Source organism: Balaenoptera borealis, assembly GCF_965194805.1.
Source record: "Balaenoptera borealis genome assembly, chromosome: 4".
NCBI lineage: Eukaryota > Metazoa > Chordata > Mammalia > Artiodactyla > Balaenopteridae > Balaenoptera > Balaenoptera borealis.
This window is the reverse complement of record NC_138861.1, coordinates 44475579-44489535: the sequence shown is the minus strand read 5'-3', so window position 1 is coordinate 44489535 and position 13957 is coordinate 44475579. Positions and strand designations below refer to the sequence as shown.

The following is a 13957-nucleotide window of genomic DNA, read 5'->3' as shown; positions in this document are numbered from 1 at the left end:
GAACAAGAAGGCAAAGTACAAAGATGAACTAAAAAGGGGACTGGAAATGGCCAATAAGCACATGAAAAGATGCTCAACATTATCAGACATTAGGGAGGTTAAAATTAAATCCACAGTGAGACACCACTACACATCCACTAGGATGACCAAAATTAAAAAGACTGACAATACCAGTGGATGTAGAGCAACTGGAATTCCCATATGTTGCTAGCAGGAATGTAAAGTAGTACAACCACAGTAAAAAACAAGATCTTACTGTATAGCACAGGGAACTATATTCAATATCCTGTGATAAAGCATAATGGAAAAGAATATGAAAAAAGATTATGTATATATATGTATAAGTGAATCACTTTGCTGTACACCAGAAACTAACACAACATTATAAATCAACTATACATCAATAATAAATAAATAAATAAATAAATAAATAAATAAATAAATAAATAAAATGGTACAGCCACTTTGGAAAATAGTTTGGCAGTTAATAGTGTATACAGGTTAAACATACACTTACTGTAGGTGTTTACCCCTCAGGAATGAAGACATGTGGCCATCAAACCCTTTTACATGAATGTTGATAGCAACTTTATTCATAAGCCCCATACTGAAAACAACCCAAATGCCCATATGTAAGTAATGGATAAACAAATGTAGACTGTCCAAGGGTCTGAAAGAACTTTTTGAAGTGATAGAAATCTTCTACATCTTGATCGTGATGGTGGCTACACAGGTGTGTATAGCTGTTACAGGTGTGTATAGTCGTATATAGGCATGTGTAGTATATAGAACTATATACTTAAACTATGTGTATATTATTGTAAGTAAGTTTTACCATAATAAAGTTGATTAAATAAAAATACTTAAAAATAAAACAGGACAGGCAGTCATAGGAGGGAGACAAATGGACAACCAAGACAGGAAGCAAAGCAGGGGTGAGCAGCAAAAGGCATAAGATATTATAAACAAAGACGACAAGGTGCTAACTTGGGGCCCAGATGGATTCTTGAAAATCCTCCCAGTGAAATTGCAGTTCTAATCATACCAATTGTCTTATTATCTCTGTAAGTCCTTGCTAATTCTTCTCTTATGCTGGTAATCAGTCTGTTTCCTAGAAACTGACATGACTTCCTTCTTTCTTCTCTAATTCCTACCCTTAAATCAATTGCTGTTTTTCCCTTGAAGTTATCTCTTTACTGCCCCTGCCCTAGCTTAATAATTCTTGAATGAATCTGTATCATGCAGTTAAGACCTTTGTTACTTTCTAGTTGGGTTGCTTTTACCTACAAGTTTACTGTAAACTGGTTAAAGGAAGATTTCTTATATTTATACCCTTGTTACCTCCTTTCCCACATCCCATGCAATGTTCAGGGAAATGTGTCAGCATATGTCTTTAATTTGTCCCCTCTTTTCACCCCCCCCCCCCACTATCCTAGGTTGTTGTCTCTTGCATGGTCTATTGCAGTATTTCTTTTCCTTTCTTATAGCTCCTTGTTGTCCAGACAGCAGTGAGATTGATGCCTTTTTAAAGTAAATCAGATGATTTTACTCATTTCCTTTAAATGCTTCTATATCTTCCCATTGCACTTAGAGTAAAATCTAGTCCCTCCCACCTCGACACTGTCTTCACCATCCACATTTCCCCTATGCACTGTGCCTCACCAAACCAAGCCCTCTCCCAGCCCAGGGCCTCTGTGCTGCTCTTCTTTCTCCTAGAATCCTTTTTTTCCACTCTTTCTATGGCTTCTCATGTTTCAAAGTTCAATTGGAATGTCATTCCTCTGAGACCTCTGCAAAGGGGTATCCGCCTCCCGGCAGAAAAAATATTTTATATCACATAACCTTGTTTATTTCTTTTCAGGGAACTTAGCATATCTGAAATCTACCTTGATTATGTATTTCTTTAATGGCTTATCGTTCATCTCCTTCCATCAGTTAATAACCATCAAGAAGACAGAGATCTTTTCTACCTTGTTTGTTGCTATATCCCCAACACCTAGCATGGGGCTTGGCTTTTTGAAGACACTCAATAAATAATCATTGACTGAATGACAAGTGAAAATATAGTAGGCAAATAATAACCACTCAGTGTTTGCTCTTGTTTTTCCTGGATTTTCTTTTCCTAAAGCTCTTTTTTTTTTACCTAATTTTTACAGGTACTTCTATTGTGACTATAAAAGCTTTTGCTACTGACTCAGTTCGGGACAACATTAAATATTCAATTTTTAGTGGAAATGAAGATGGAGTTTTTTCCTTGTGCTCCAACTCAGGTAATCCTTCTCTACCTTCTAATAGCTTTATTTTCTGCTCCACTTAATGTTACTAATAAGACATACTTCTGCAAAGAAAACTCAAAATTTGAAAGGTAGAAATTGTTAGAGGTAAATAGTATAAAAGGTAAACAACAAAGAGTTTTTTATGCTGGCTGATGAGAAATCAAGAACTATTTGTTTATATGTACTCCTTAAGAATTCTATTCACATTTCTAAATTAAACAGTACCTATCCTACCCTACTTGTTATTTGATGATAACATGGTTTCTACTTATGATTTACCTATCCATTTGGGAGAATTGGAGATGTAGTAGGGAGATCAGTGAGAATGGGTTTGAATTGAAAATAAGCACACATGTGTAGCCTTAGGAAATTTTCATCAGAGATTCTTCTGATTCGCCACTTAATGTCAACAGTGCAACAAAAAAAGATGGCTGGAAAGGTTTCTATGTGGTGGTAAAGAAATTACTTCCAAATACAGCATGTATTAAATTTAGCTTTAATAAGACCATTGTTGTGCTTTAAATGAATACCAATTGATTATTTGGAACATACTTTTTTTAACTAACAACTATGTAGTGGATATATATCTACTGCTTCGTTGTCAACCTCAAGAAGAATGTTTTTAATAATTTCTATATTACCATACAACCGCCTTATTTAATCCATACTATGTGCACATGGGAAGAATTGAGAGGGCTCATTTCTTAAGCAAAAGCCTTCTCATCCAGGATAGCGTTACGACTTTTTGGTCCATGCAGCCTTTGCTCAGCAACCTCTCTAAGGTAGCCTGCAAGATGTCTTCATCTCTTCACCCTATCATTTGGTTAAAGGGTGATGCAGGAAGCCTGTTGGCAAGAAGGCCATTTGCAAACACCACCAAGCCTTAAGTTTCTAGCAGTCGGTGTCTGAGGGTTCTGGGAAAGGAGTTGAGATTAGAACGTTGAGGAAGAAGGTGAATATCAGAGTATGCACATTTTCCCAGGTCACCCAAATCCTTCCACCATCACACACCTAACATGGCCCAGGTTTGGCCTTATTTTCTATAGCCTCTCATTAAAATGCAGATAAAATATGCCTAGGGTTAGTTCAAATAGGTCATCCATAGAAAACTCTTTATTTTTTAATTAAGTAGTCATTTATTTAAGTTGAAATGTATTTCAAAATTTTATTGTGAAATAGCTACAAGATGATATGTTGAGGTATACAACTGTTTTAATGGACAGTAGTAAAATAAAAGCCCATGTCTTTGCCACCCATCTCCAGAGATGAGACATTGCTAGAACCTCAGGAAGCCCCTGTGTGTCCTTTCCCTCTCACATCTGTCTTATTTCACCCCAGAGGTCATTGGCAAATCAGTAATCTGAATTTGGTATTGATCCCTGCTTTTTTTTCATTATAATTTTCCCACCCAATTTGAATCCCTAAAAAATGCATTATTTAGTTTTACTTTGATTTAAACATCATAATAGAATTATGTTGAATGAACTCCTCTATGGCTTGATTTTTTGCTCAACATTTTTACTATGATGTGTAGTGCATAAGCCATTATGAACACATTAAGGAAGAAGAGCAAAGAATGATATGTACCTGCTGCCAAGGCTATAAAATAGAACACCACCATTATCACCGATGCTCCCTTTGGGCCCTTTTGTGATTGCATCTTTTCTCTTCACTGCCCCAGGCTGATTAATGCCCAGACTTCAAGGATAATCATCCCATTGTGACTTACAGTAAATGTATTCCTACAAATAGGAATATAGTAAAAGCATTGATTTGCTTTTAAATTTACATAAATGGATTCATACTCTATGTATTCCATTGATAGTAAGTTTTTAAAATTCAAGTTAGAATCACCCATGTTAATGTGTGTAGCTGGGTTCTTTAATTTTCATTGCTTTACGGTATTCTATTGTAAGTCTATATCACAACTTATTTATCAATGTGCTGTTGATGGACAGCAAGGTTTCTCTGTCTGGGGATATAATGAACAATCTTGTATGTGTCTTCTGGTGCACATGTAAGGAGTTCTGTAGGCCCTAGAGTGTAGGTTGGGCATGTATCTCAGAGGGTGCCTATGTTCAGCTATACAGATAGTGCCAAATTGTGTTATGAAGTGGTTCCTCCGACTTTACATTCCACCAGCATTGAATGAGAACTGTCACAGTTGTTCATGTCCTACTTTCTATTGCCAATCTGGTGGGTGTGAAATGTTATCCCACTGTGGCTATAACTTACATTTCCCTTAGTACGAATATATTTGAGCATTTTTTTTATAGTTTATTGACTATTTCTGTTTTCTTCTGTGTGAAATGCATATTGATATCTTTTGCCTGTTTTTCTGCTAAGTTGTTTGTGTTTTTCTTGCTGAAGTGTAAGGATTTTTAATATATTTTATTAGTGTTTATCCTTTGTTTTTTGTTACAATTTTTTATTTTTGTAATTTGTGACTTGTCTTTCACTCTCATTAAGGCACATTTTGAGTTTAACGTTAGAATGAATCAGTCTTATTTTATGATTTGCCTCTTTTGTAGGCTGTTTAAGAAATTCTTCCTCACCCTGAGATCATGAAGATATTCTTATATTGTCTTTTAAAATTTTTATAGTTTTCCTGTGTTTCACATTTACATCTTTAGTGCATCTAGGATTGATTTTTGTGTTTTACATGAGTTAGAGATAGCTTTTCTTTTTTTCTTTTCCTCTCTTCTCCTCTCCTCTTCTCTCCTCTCCTCTCTTCTTCTCTCCTTTCCTTTTCCTTTCTTGTTTTTCAACCAGGACTCCCAGTTATTCCAATGGCCTTATTACCCTGTGATCTGCAGTACCAGCATGGTCATACATCATGTTTCCTGACTCTACTGGACTCTCGACTCTTTTCCATTCTTCTTTTTGTCTATCCACACACTGACACCACACTGTCTTAATTACATTTGCTTTATAAATCTTCATATCAGGGAAGCAGCAACCCCACAATATTTACCCCATCTTCATATTCTTTCTCATGAGTATATTAGCTGTTACTGTCTATCTGGCTCTAATATAAAGCATTGTATCCACTTGTTAAGTTTTACACACACACACATGCCTATTGGGATTGTTTTTCCATGGAAAGGATATTTATTCATGAATTTTGGGATTATATACAGCTGTTCACACCTTCATGCATGTAACCCATATAACTATGACATACACATTTGATTTCAGGTGGAACCTTACCCTACTTAACAACAACAACAACAAAAAATCTCAAAAAAATCATATAGCTCCAATCTAGAATTTAAGTAACTTAATCATCAGGACAAACTGTCCTTCTTTTAAATCTCACAAAGTCCTGCATAGCTATGCATTGTAGGTAATAATCATCTACGAAAACTTTTCTTGACATTTAACATGAGATCTACTCTCTTAACACATTTTAAGTGCACAAAACTGTATGTTACCCATAGGCATGGCACTGTGCAGCAGAGCTCTAGAAACTGCTCATCTTGCATAACTGAGGCTTCATTTCCCACTAACCAGCAACTCCCTGTTTTCCTTGCCCCTACCCCTGGCAACCACCATTCTACTCTCTGCTTCTGAATTTGACTACTTTTGATACCTCACATAAGGGGAATCAAGTAATATTTCTTTTTTCTGTGACTGGCATATTTCACTAAACATATGTCCTCAAGGTTCACCCAGATCATATATGGCAGGATGTTCTTTGTTAAGGCTGAATAATCTGTCATTGTAGGTATACACCACATTTTCTTTATCCATTCATCCACCAATGGACATTTAGGTTGTTGGAATTTTTACTGGAATTATATTAATTCTAAGTATCAGTTTGGGGAAAATGTGTATCTTTACAGTATTATCTTCTAATCCAGGAATAATATGGAAAAATCACACCAATTATTTGTTAATAATTTAATAAAATTACTGTTTCTTTAATAATTGTAATAAAGTTTTTTCTATAGCATATTTCTTGCTAGATTTAGTCTAAATATTTTATACTTCTTCTTGCTGAGGTAAATGAAAATAATGCTTTTTCTATTTTTTTTAAAGATTTTTTTGATAGGGACCATTTTTAAAGTCTTTATTGAATTTGTTACTATATTGCTTCCGTTTCATGTTTTGGTTTTTTGGCCGCAAGGCATGTGGGATCTTAGCTTCCCGACCAGGGGTCGAAGCTGTGCCCCCTGCACTGGAAGGTGAAGTCTTAACCACTGGACTGCCAGGGAAGTCCCCAAAAATGCTTTTTCTGACAGTGTTGGTGTGTACACTTGAAATTAGCTTTTATATTTTGATTTTGTATCTAGCAAACTTGTAAACTCTTATAGATTCTGATACTTTTCTGAACATTCAACATATACAATCATCTGAGAATGACCATTTTTCTCTGTTTGTTGGAAGTTATATAGTTTTTTCTTTCTTTTAGTGGTTAGCCTAGCTATTTTGACATCTACAATTAAAGCCTAACATTAATCAATATTGTGCTCCTAAATAATATATGAGACTTAGAATTCTTTATCTTCTAATATCCCTTTTCCAATTTATAAGATTTTTTGACCACAATTTTAGTTCTTTCAAATTAGGCATTATTAATATTTTAAATTTACCTGCTTCTTTGCTACTCTCTTTGCTAACTGTTCTTTCTTCCATCTCAAACTTTCCTCTGGAATAATTTTACTTCTACCTAAAATACATCCTTTTGTGAGAGTCTGTTGCAGTAAACTCTCTCAGATTTTAGTTGTCTAAAAAAGTCTTGAATACTTGTTTTTAAGAGATATTTTTGCTGGGTTTAGAATTCCAGGTTCACAGTTATTTTCTCTTATCATATTTAAGATATTACCCTACTGTCTTCTGGTTTCCACTTGTTGCATTAAGAAGTCAGCTGTTGATCTAAATATCACTTATTTGTACCTTTCTTTGGAACTCCAGTTAGACAAATATTGGGGTCATATCGCTCTCTCCTACATCTTTTTCAAATTTTTCATCTCTATGTGCCTCTTCTCTTCAGCCTAAGGAACTATATTTTTCATTTCCAGAGGTAATCTTGGGTTCTTTTTCAACTCTTTTTGGTCTTTTAAGAAAATAACATTTTGTTCCTTGCTAATGCTTCCAACCTTCTTTTTTATATATTTAAATATTTAATAATTACATATTTTGTGTCCAATAATTTCTGCATCTTAAGTCTTTGAAGCTTTATTCTGCTATCTATGGATTTGCTGGCTGTCATTCATGGTGCCTTGCTTCTCTGTGATTTTTGTGCTTGTTAACTATAAGCTACTCCATTGTCCTGGAAACTTTTTCTCTGAGGATTCTTTGAAGCCTGGGTTGAATTTGTTCCCTCAAGGGAGGATGTGTTTTTGATTCTGCAAATCACCTAGACACTCATCAAGCAAAGCTGATGTAATGGCTTACATTAATTTTGGGGAATTTAAAAAACTATATACCTATGATAGTATAGCTACCATAAATTCAGGCTTAAGTTAATGAATTCTCAGCAGAGACTTTTTCTCTCTTTCAACTAACATCAAGGTCAAGAAAAGCAAGTTTCTGTGCATTCATTTTTTTAAAAAAATTATTTATTTATGGCTGTGTTGGGTCTTCATTTCTGTGCGAGGGCTTTCTCTAGTTGTGGCAAGCGGGGGCCACTCTTCATTGCGGTGCGCGGACTTCTCACTATCGCGGCCTCTCTTGTTGCGGAGCACAGGCTCCAGACGCGCAGGCTCAGTAATTGTGGCTCATGGGCCTAGTTGCTCCGCGGCATGCGGGATCTTCCCAGACCAGGGCTTGAACCCGTGTCCCCTGCATTGGCAGGCAGACTCTCAACCACTGCACCACCAGGGAAGCCCTGTGCATTCATTTTTATTTTTATTTTTATTTTTTAATATTGACCACTAATTTGGAGCATATGTAGCCTTTAGGTTTACAGCTTTATTTTGGTTTTCCTATTGGATCTTTCACCTTTTGTGGGTTCAGGCTTCTTCCCTTTTTTTCCACACCCTATGCAGTTGTCAGAAGTGAATCTCAAGGAAGAGGTTATGTTAAAAACCCGTAGAACAAAAACAAGCTTTTAGTGCTTGCTTGCCTCCCTGAATTACTGTTTTCATTTATTTTTTTTTTTCCTTTGAGGATTCCTTACTACTGTAGCAACTCAGTAATGCATTTCAACACACACACACCCACGCACAATTTATCAAGCATTTGAGTAGTTTTTATGATGAGGATTGTTCCAGTCTGTAGTTTACCATACTTTTGTCAAGAAACATTTCTAAGAATCTTTAATTATAATATTAAATTCATCTTTCATGCCACATAATCATTAAATTTGTGTCTAAAGGCATCTAACACGGGTTTTATCAATGTATATTTTTTAAAACATATGCCAGTTAAAATAGAAAACTGGTATGTATGACAAATCAGTAAACTTGATCTCTAATGTTGTAGTCACATTTCTTCAGGGTAAAATGTGAGAAAACCATTTTATTAGTTATTGGTTTAGTAAGTTATGATTAGATGGCTCTCTGATGAGAACTGTGTTTTCTGTCCAGTTGTGCCCGAGTGTGCCCTGTTCCATAGTCACAAACCACAGGTTTACTTTTGCATCTAAACTTCTTGTCACTATAACTTAAAAATATCTACTACTCACTGTTTAAACCAGAAGGAATTTTGGAGTTTTACTATTTGACTAACATTGTCTATGTAAATAACAGATGGTGGTTTTCATTCCATTATTTGGTAGATTAACATAAAACAAAATGATCAAACTTTCAGTGTTTCAAGGATGTAGCTTTAGAGCAGAGAGTTTAAAAGCTTTTGGATAACATAAATGTTTATCACGTTCTGCTTTGGGTGTATACATATGCATGTGCACAGTTTGTAATTGAAGTAACTCGCTTATGCTATCAAACGTTGAGTATTTGAAGAATCTAAATCTCATTTTGATGTGTACTTTAAAACTTGGACAAAAGCTATACAAGTCCATATATGAGAAGGAAAATATTACTACAGTTTTCTTCTCAAGTTATTATATAACCGGCATGCTAACATATAAGAATGAACAAAAAGTTGGTATTTGTGAGCCTCTTAGTCTAAGGAAAGCATGGACTTATGCCCATATATTAGACAGAGCCCAGTAGTACTTTCATCTCACTGGTGACAGTAAATCCTCGATGTCTCTGAGAAAAATATACATAGATCATCCAAGGCGAATTGTGGATCTAGTAGGTGTGCCAGCCTTGAATCATCTCACAGACTGGTTATTGTCTTTTCTATTTGCACAACTTTCACAACATGTGCCAATTATTATGTCAAAAATAAAAACCAAGCAAGGAAAGTATTAGAACTGCAGATCCATTCCAAGTGCAAAATTCCAATTATCAAAGCCTAAACACAAGCCTTTTATTTAAAAATCCACTTTGATCTGCACTGTAATTGGCACACTTTCTACTAAGTGACACTGGCAATTTAGTGTCACATTTCAATTTTATTTTTCTTTACTAATAGTAACAGAACATGGTAGTAAGCTGAATGCCCTGTTTTGTGGAGACAGAGCTCCAGATGAGAGCTTTGGGTCCACCTAGACTGGGGCTTCTCTGCTCAGCCCTTGTTCCACAGAGACTTCTAAAAACCATCTTCTTTCATTAGCAGCTCATCAACATGCATTTTAATGATTCTTCAGCTGCCAATCCTTAAATCTACTCTAAATTTGCTAAGAGGGGTTTTGGTAACATCAGACAGTGGTTTGTAAAAGTAATTTGGTTTTCTGAATTGACAGCTAAATCTGATGACAATAAATGAAAGTGAATTTATGAAGTTTTAAATCTGGCAGTATAGTGATTTCTTCATATAGTATATAAATATTTATTTTTTCTTAATAACAGAAGCAATAAAATCCCCCCAAAACACTCAATGCCAAAGTTAGACTTATTAGAACAAGATATGATTACTGTTAGCATCCAGGTAGGTACATGATAGCCTGAAGTTTCCTTGGCCTATGTTGGTTCTCTAGGGGAACTGGTTCAGATAGAGCAATCAGAACTGTAGCTTCCAGGTCATATTTCCAGAAACTGTACAGCTTCTTCCACCAGAAGAGCAAATAGTCCATAGCTATTAAATGTTCTCCTTCTACATTCAGAGCTTATACAGGTATTAAATCAATATCTGATGATGGAGGGCGTGAGAGACACATGCACTGTGTCACTCTCCCAGCAACCCTATGGAGCCATTATTCATATCCCCGTTTTACAGAAGATGAGACTCTGCTCAACAGAAGCTGAGTCACTTACTACAGGTCACAAGCTTAGTAGTGGGGGAGCCAGGTGCTTTACCTAAATGAAGCAGCCAGGGCTAGGGTTTAGGTTTGGTTTCAGGTTTCTCAAACTCCAAATCAGTAGGCACTTCAGCAGACTCCACTCGATGGAATTTCTGACAGCAAGAGCTTAGTAAATCATGACAGTGGAATAATAATAACAATAAATTCAGTAAGAAATTTAGTTGTAAAAGGGAAGAAACAAAACAGAGTAGAAACTAGAGAAGGGAATTATATCAGGGGAGGAATTTTCTTAGTCTGGGGAAAAACCTGTGCAGGGCATAAACCTCAAGGCTCAGTTTCCCTCACCTGGTTCTACTTGTTACCTGGGGGTGTAACAAATATTATTGGGTGCTTCCATGTGCCAGACCCTGAGCTAGGGATTTGGGAGATGGTGATGTAAGAGGTAACCATCCTCACCTTGTGAATCTTCTAAACCAAGAGGAATAACTCAGCAGAAATAGGTGAGCAAAGGCCCTGCAGGCACTTTCGGAGAGTCTGTTGGGGGCAGACGTGGTGATGGTACAGGGCTGGGTGGTCTGGAAAGAACCCTGAGGATGCACAGAAGTGGGGACAATTCCAGATGGATGGAAAAGTCTGCAGGACAACCCTGAGATGAACGTTTGAGGAACAGAACATGTATGAGTCTTACAGCCAGAGCAGACAGAGCAAAGGGGAGAAAGAGAAGAATGAGATTTCTCAGGTGGGAGAGGCTGGAGCAGGTGGTCCTGGGGAGGCTAAAAATGCTGAACTTCATCATAATTGCTGTGGAAGCCAATCAAGAGTTTTATGCAGGACAGTCACAGTGTTGTTTTTTATTATTTAATTCAGAATGGGAACTGGTTGAGTGGGGAGGCCAATTAAGTAGACTAACACAGGGGACAAGGTGGGAAATGCTGGTGGCTTGGAGGAGGGCAGCAGCAGGGAGATGGAGAGGGTGGATTCAGGAGATGTTTGAAAGGCAGACTTTGCAGACATGTGCTAAATACGGAGACGGAAGGATGACTTAAGAGAGAGTGCCCAGATTTCAGATATTCATGGCTTCTTTCCCTCCTACATGTTTGAACCATGTAAATGTCTGCCTGTTCTCATCTTTTTTCACAATGACGCCGGGCACTAGGAAAGGGGGCCCAGCCAGTGGGAGGAGTTGAGGGACAGGTAAGCATGTGAGTGTATGGGTCAAAGGTGATTTGAGACTTTTTAAATAAAATAATTTTCCTTTTTTTTTTTTCTCTCTCTCTGGAAATAAAAATAGGAGAACTCACTGTGCAAGAACCCAAGTTTCTGGATTTTGAAGTCAGAAATGAAGTTCAGCTCATCGTTTTAGCTGAAAGTAGGGGGCATAGAGCCTACAGCAAAGTAGCAGTCTTCATCAAAGATGTGAATGATCATCCACCGTGCTTTGGGCAAAGCATTTACCAAGTATCAGTGTCTGAGGGCCAGTTCTACAATGATCACATCATACAGGTAACAGAAATGTGTTGTGTGTGGGGGAGTGTGAATTAAATTTTAAATCTTTCCTTGGCATATACAATATTTGATGCACTGTATGGAACTTTAGGTTGAAGGAAGTCTGGAGTTTCTGAGCTCACTCTCCTTCGCCCATCCATTTCATGCTCGGTTAGACCCACCTGCTTTCTCTAGGGCCCCCGTAGAACACTAGCAGGGAATCTAGAGGGGCACATAAAGCAGCTCACCTTACACACGTGTACAATTCAGTGGGGAAGTCAGAAGACTAAGTATACAATTTAAATGCAAATCACTAATGTTATAATAGAAGTGTATGTTGAATGTCATGAGAGAAAAGAGGAGGCACAGACTGTTCCTGGAGGAGAGCGTCAGTCTTCATGAAGAACAAGGTTTGCACTCAGTCTTAAAGGGCGAGCAGGCATTTGCCAGGTGGAGCTGCAGCCAGATGAGCATGGCAGCAGCACAGACACATGGAAGGGCCCCCTGGTTTGGGTTTGCAGGTGTCTCATGTGAAAGTCATAGATCTGCTGTTTCAAGACCAGCCCTATCTCAGGAGAAAACCCCATGCTCTGAAAAAAGAGGGTCTGTTCACATGGTAGTCTTCTTGTTCAGGCTCCAAACCCACCCATCCTTGATAGACTCTACCTGCTTCGGGGACTGGTGCCCATTTTCACCTTTCCCTTCATGGTTGAACCGATTCTTTGAATTCAAGAACCTGGACATTACAACACCTACAGGCTCTTGGGAATCTGCATAGGAAATGGGTATTAACTCCCATCCTGACAGTCAGCAGCCTAGTGGGACATTCCCTTTGGCTTCTGTAACCCCACTGCCATGACCCAGCACCGCATGACTTTCTCTCTGGGGTAGATGGGGGCAGGGATCCAGGTGATCCCCTAGGTTACTGTGCAGCTACCTTCACCTGAACATATAAAGACACTTTCCTTTGATTCCTGCCCAGTTCAGATGCACACGTTCACCTCTGATGGTGCAAACAAGACCAGTAGAGGCTCAGCTGTCTTGGAGTTTTAGCTCTGTTCTCCCCACATGGTCCAGGATCCCCGGGATTTCCTACATTATTTCTGCCCATTTATTTTGTATGATTGGAGCCTAATTGTTCCAGGTTCCAGCCTGTTCCAGAAGTTCTGCACCTTTACTCTAGCCATGACAGAGATGCTTAAGAGGAAGGTGAGGAGGTGAAGGCGTTCTCTTGTTCAGCCCCCGCACCCCCAATGACGCCTGTTCAGCGGGGATTATGGATGCCTCCAGCTCCACTGCGGGGCCTGCTTGGTCACAGAGGACTCCTCCCTGGGGCGCTGGTGCATCACGCTTTGTCGCACATGCTAACCTGGACAGAGCTAGACCACTCATGTGGAATATGTGAAAGTGAGGGCCCCATTAAAGCCCATGTACACCCGACAGGGAGACAGCCCGACCTGCCAGTGGTTCAGGTGATAAAACCTTCGAGAAGGCCCAGTCAGAGACGGATACAAGGAACTTTGTTCTTCGTATTTTTAGATCATTTAGTTTCCAGGAAACTAGAACTGCCATTTGCTTGTATCCTGTTCAGATAGACAGGAACGTAGAAGACTCTGGAGTTCTTGCTTTTTGCTACCACACTGCCTACGTGCCCTCCTTTTGGTTGCAGGCCCACAAACTCCCTTTAGGAACTGACCCTCCTCTGCCAGATGCAGTCTTGGTGGGATTGTCGGTCAAAGTGGTGACCTCCCCCCCACCCCACCCTGCCACAAGCTGCTGTCAACTGCCTCGGTCCCATAGAGACTTATTCTCCCTGGAATTTGAATCTTGGGTGGTAGGACACCAGACAGAGACATATTAGAGCTGATTCATCTTGATGGCAATAGATCAAAGAAGCTGTACCCTAGAGCTGTTCAGGTTCTTGTGCTTCACCTGGGCA

At 38.4% G+C, this 13957-nt stretch overlaps 1 protein-coding gene across 1 annotated transcript in view; it reads left to right on the top strand.

The window, feature by feature from the left end:
* DCHS2 (dachsous cadherin-related 2) overlaps nucleotides 1–13957 on the top strand; it is a gene marked incomplete at its 5' end in the record, with an annotated part of 183220 nt that overhangs the window by 137421 nt on the left and 31842 nt on the right. The window contains 2 exons of the mRNA XM_082391612.1: nucleotides 2157–2270; nucleotides 11825–12036. Coding sequence (XP_082247738.1) covers nucleotides 2157–2270; nucleotides 11825–12036 — 326 coding nt within the window. The remainder of the gene's footprint in view (nucleotides 1–2156; nucleotides 2271–11824; nucleotides 12037–13957) is intronic.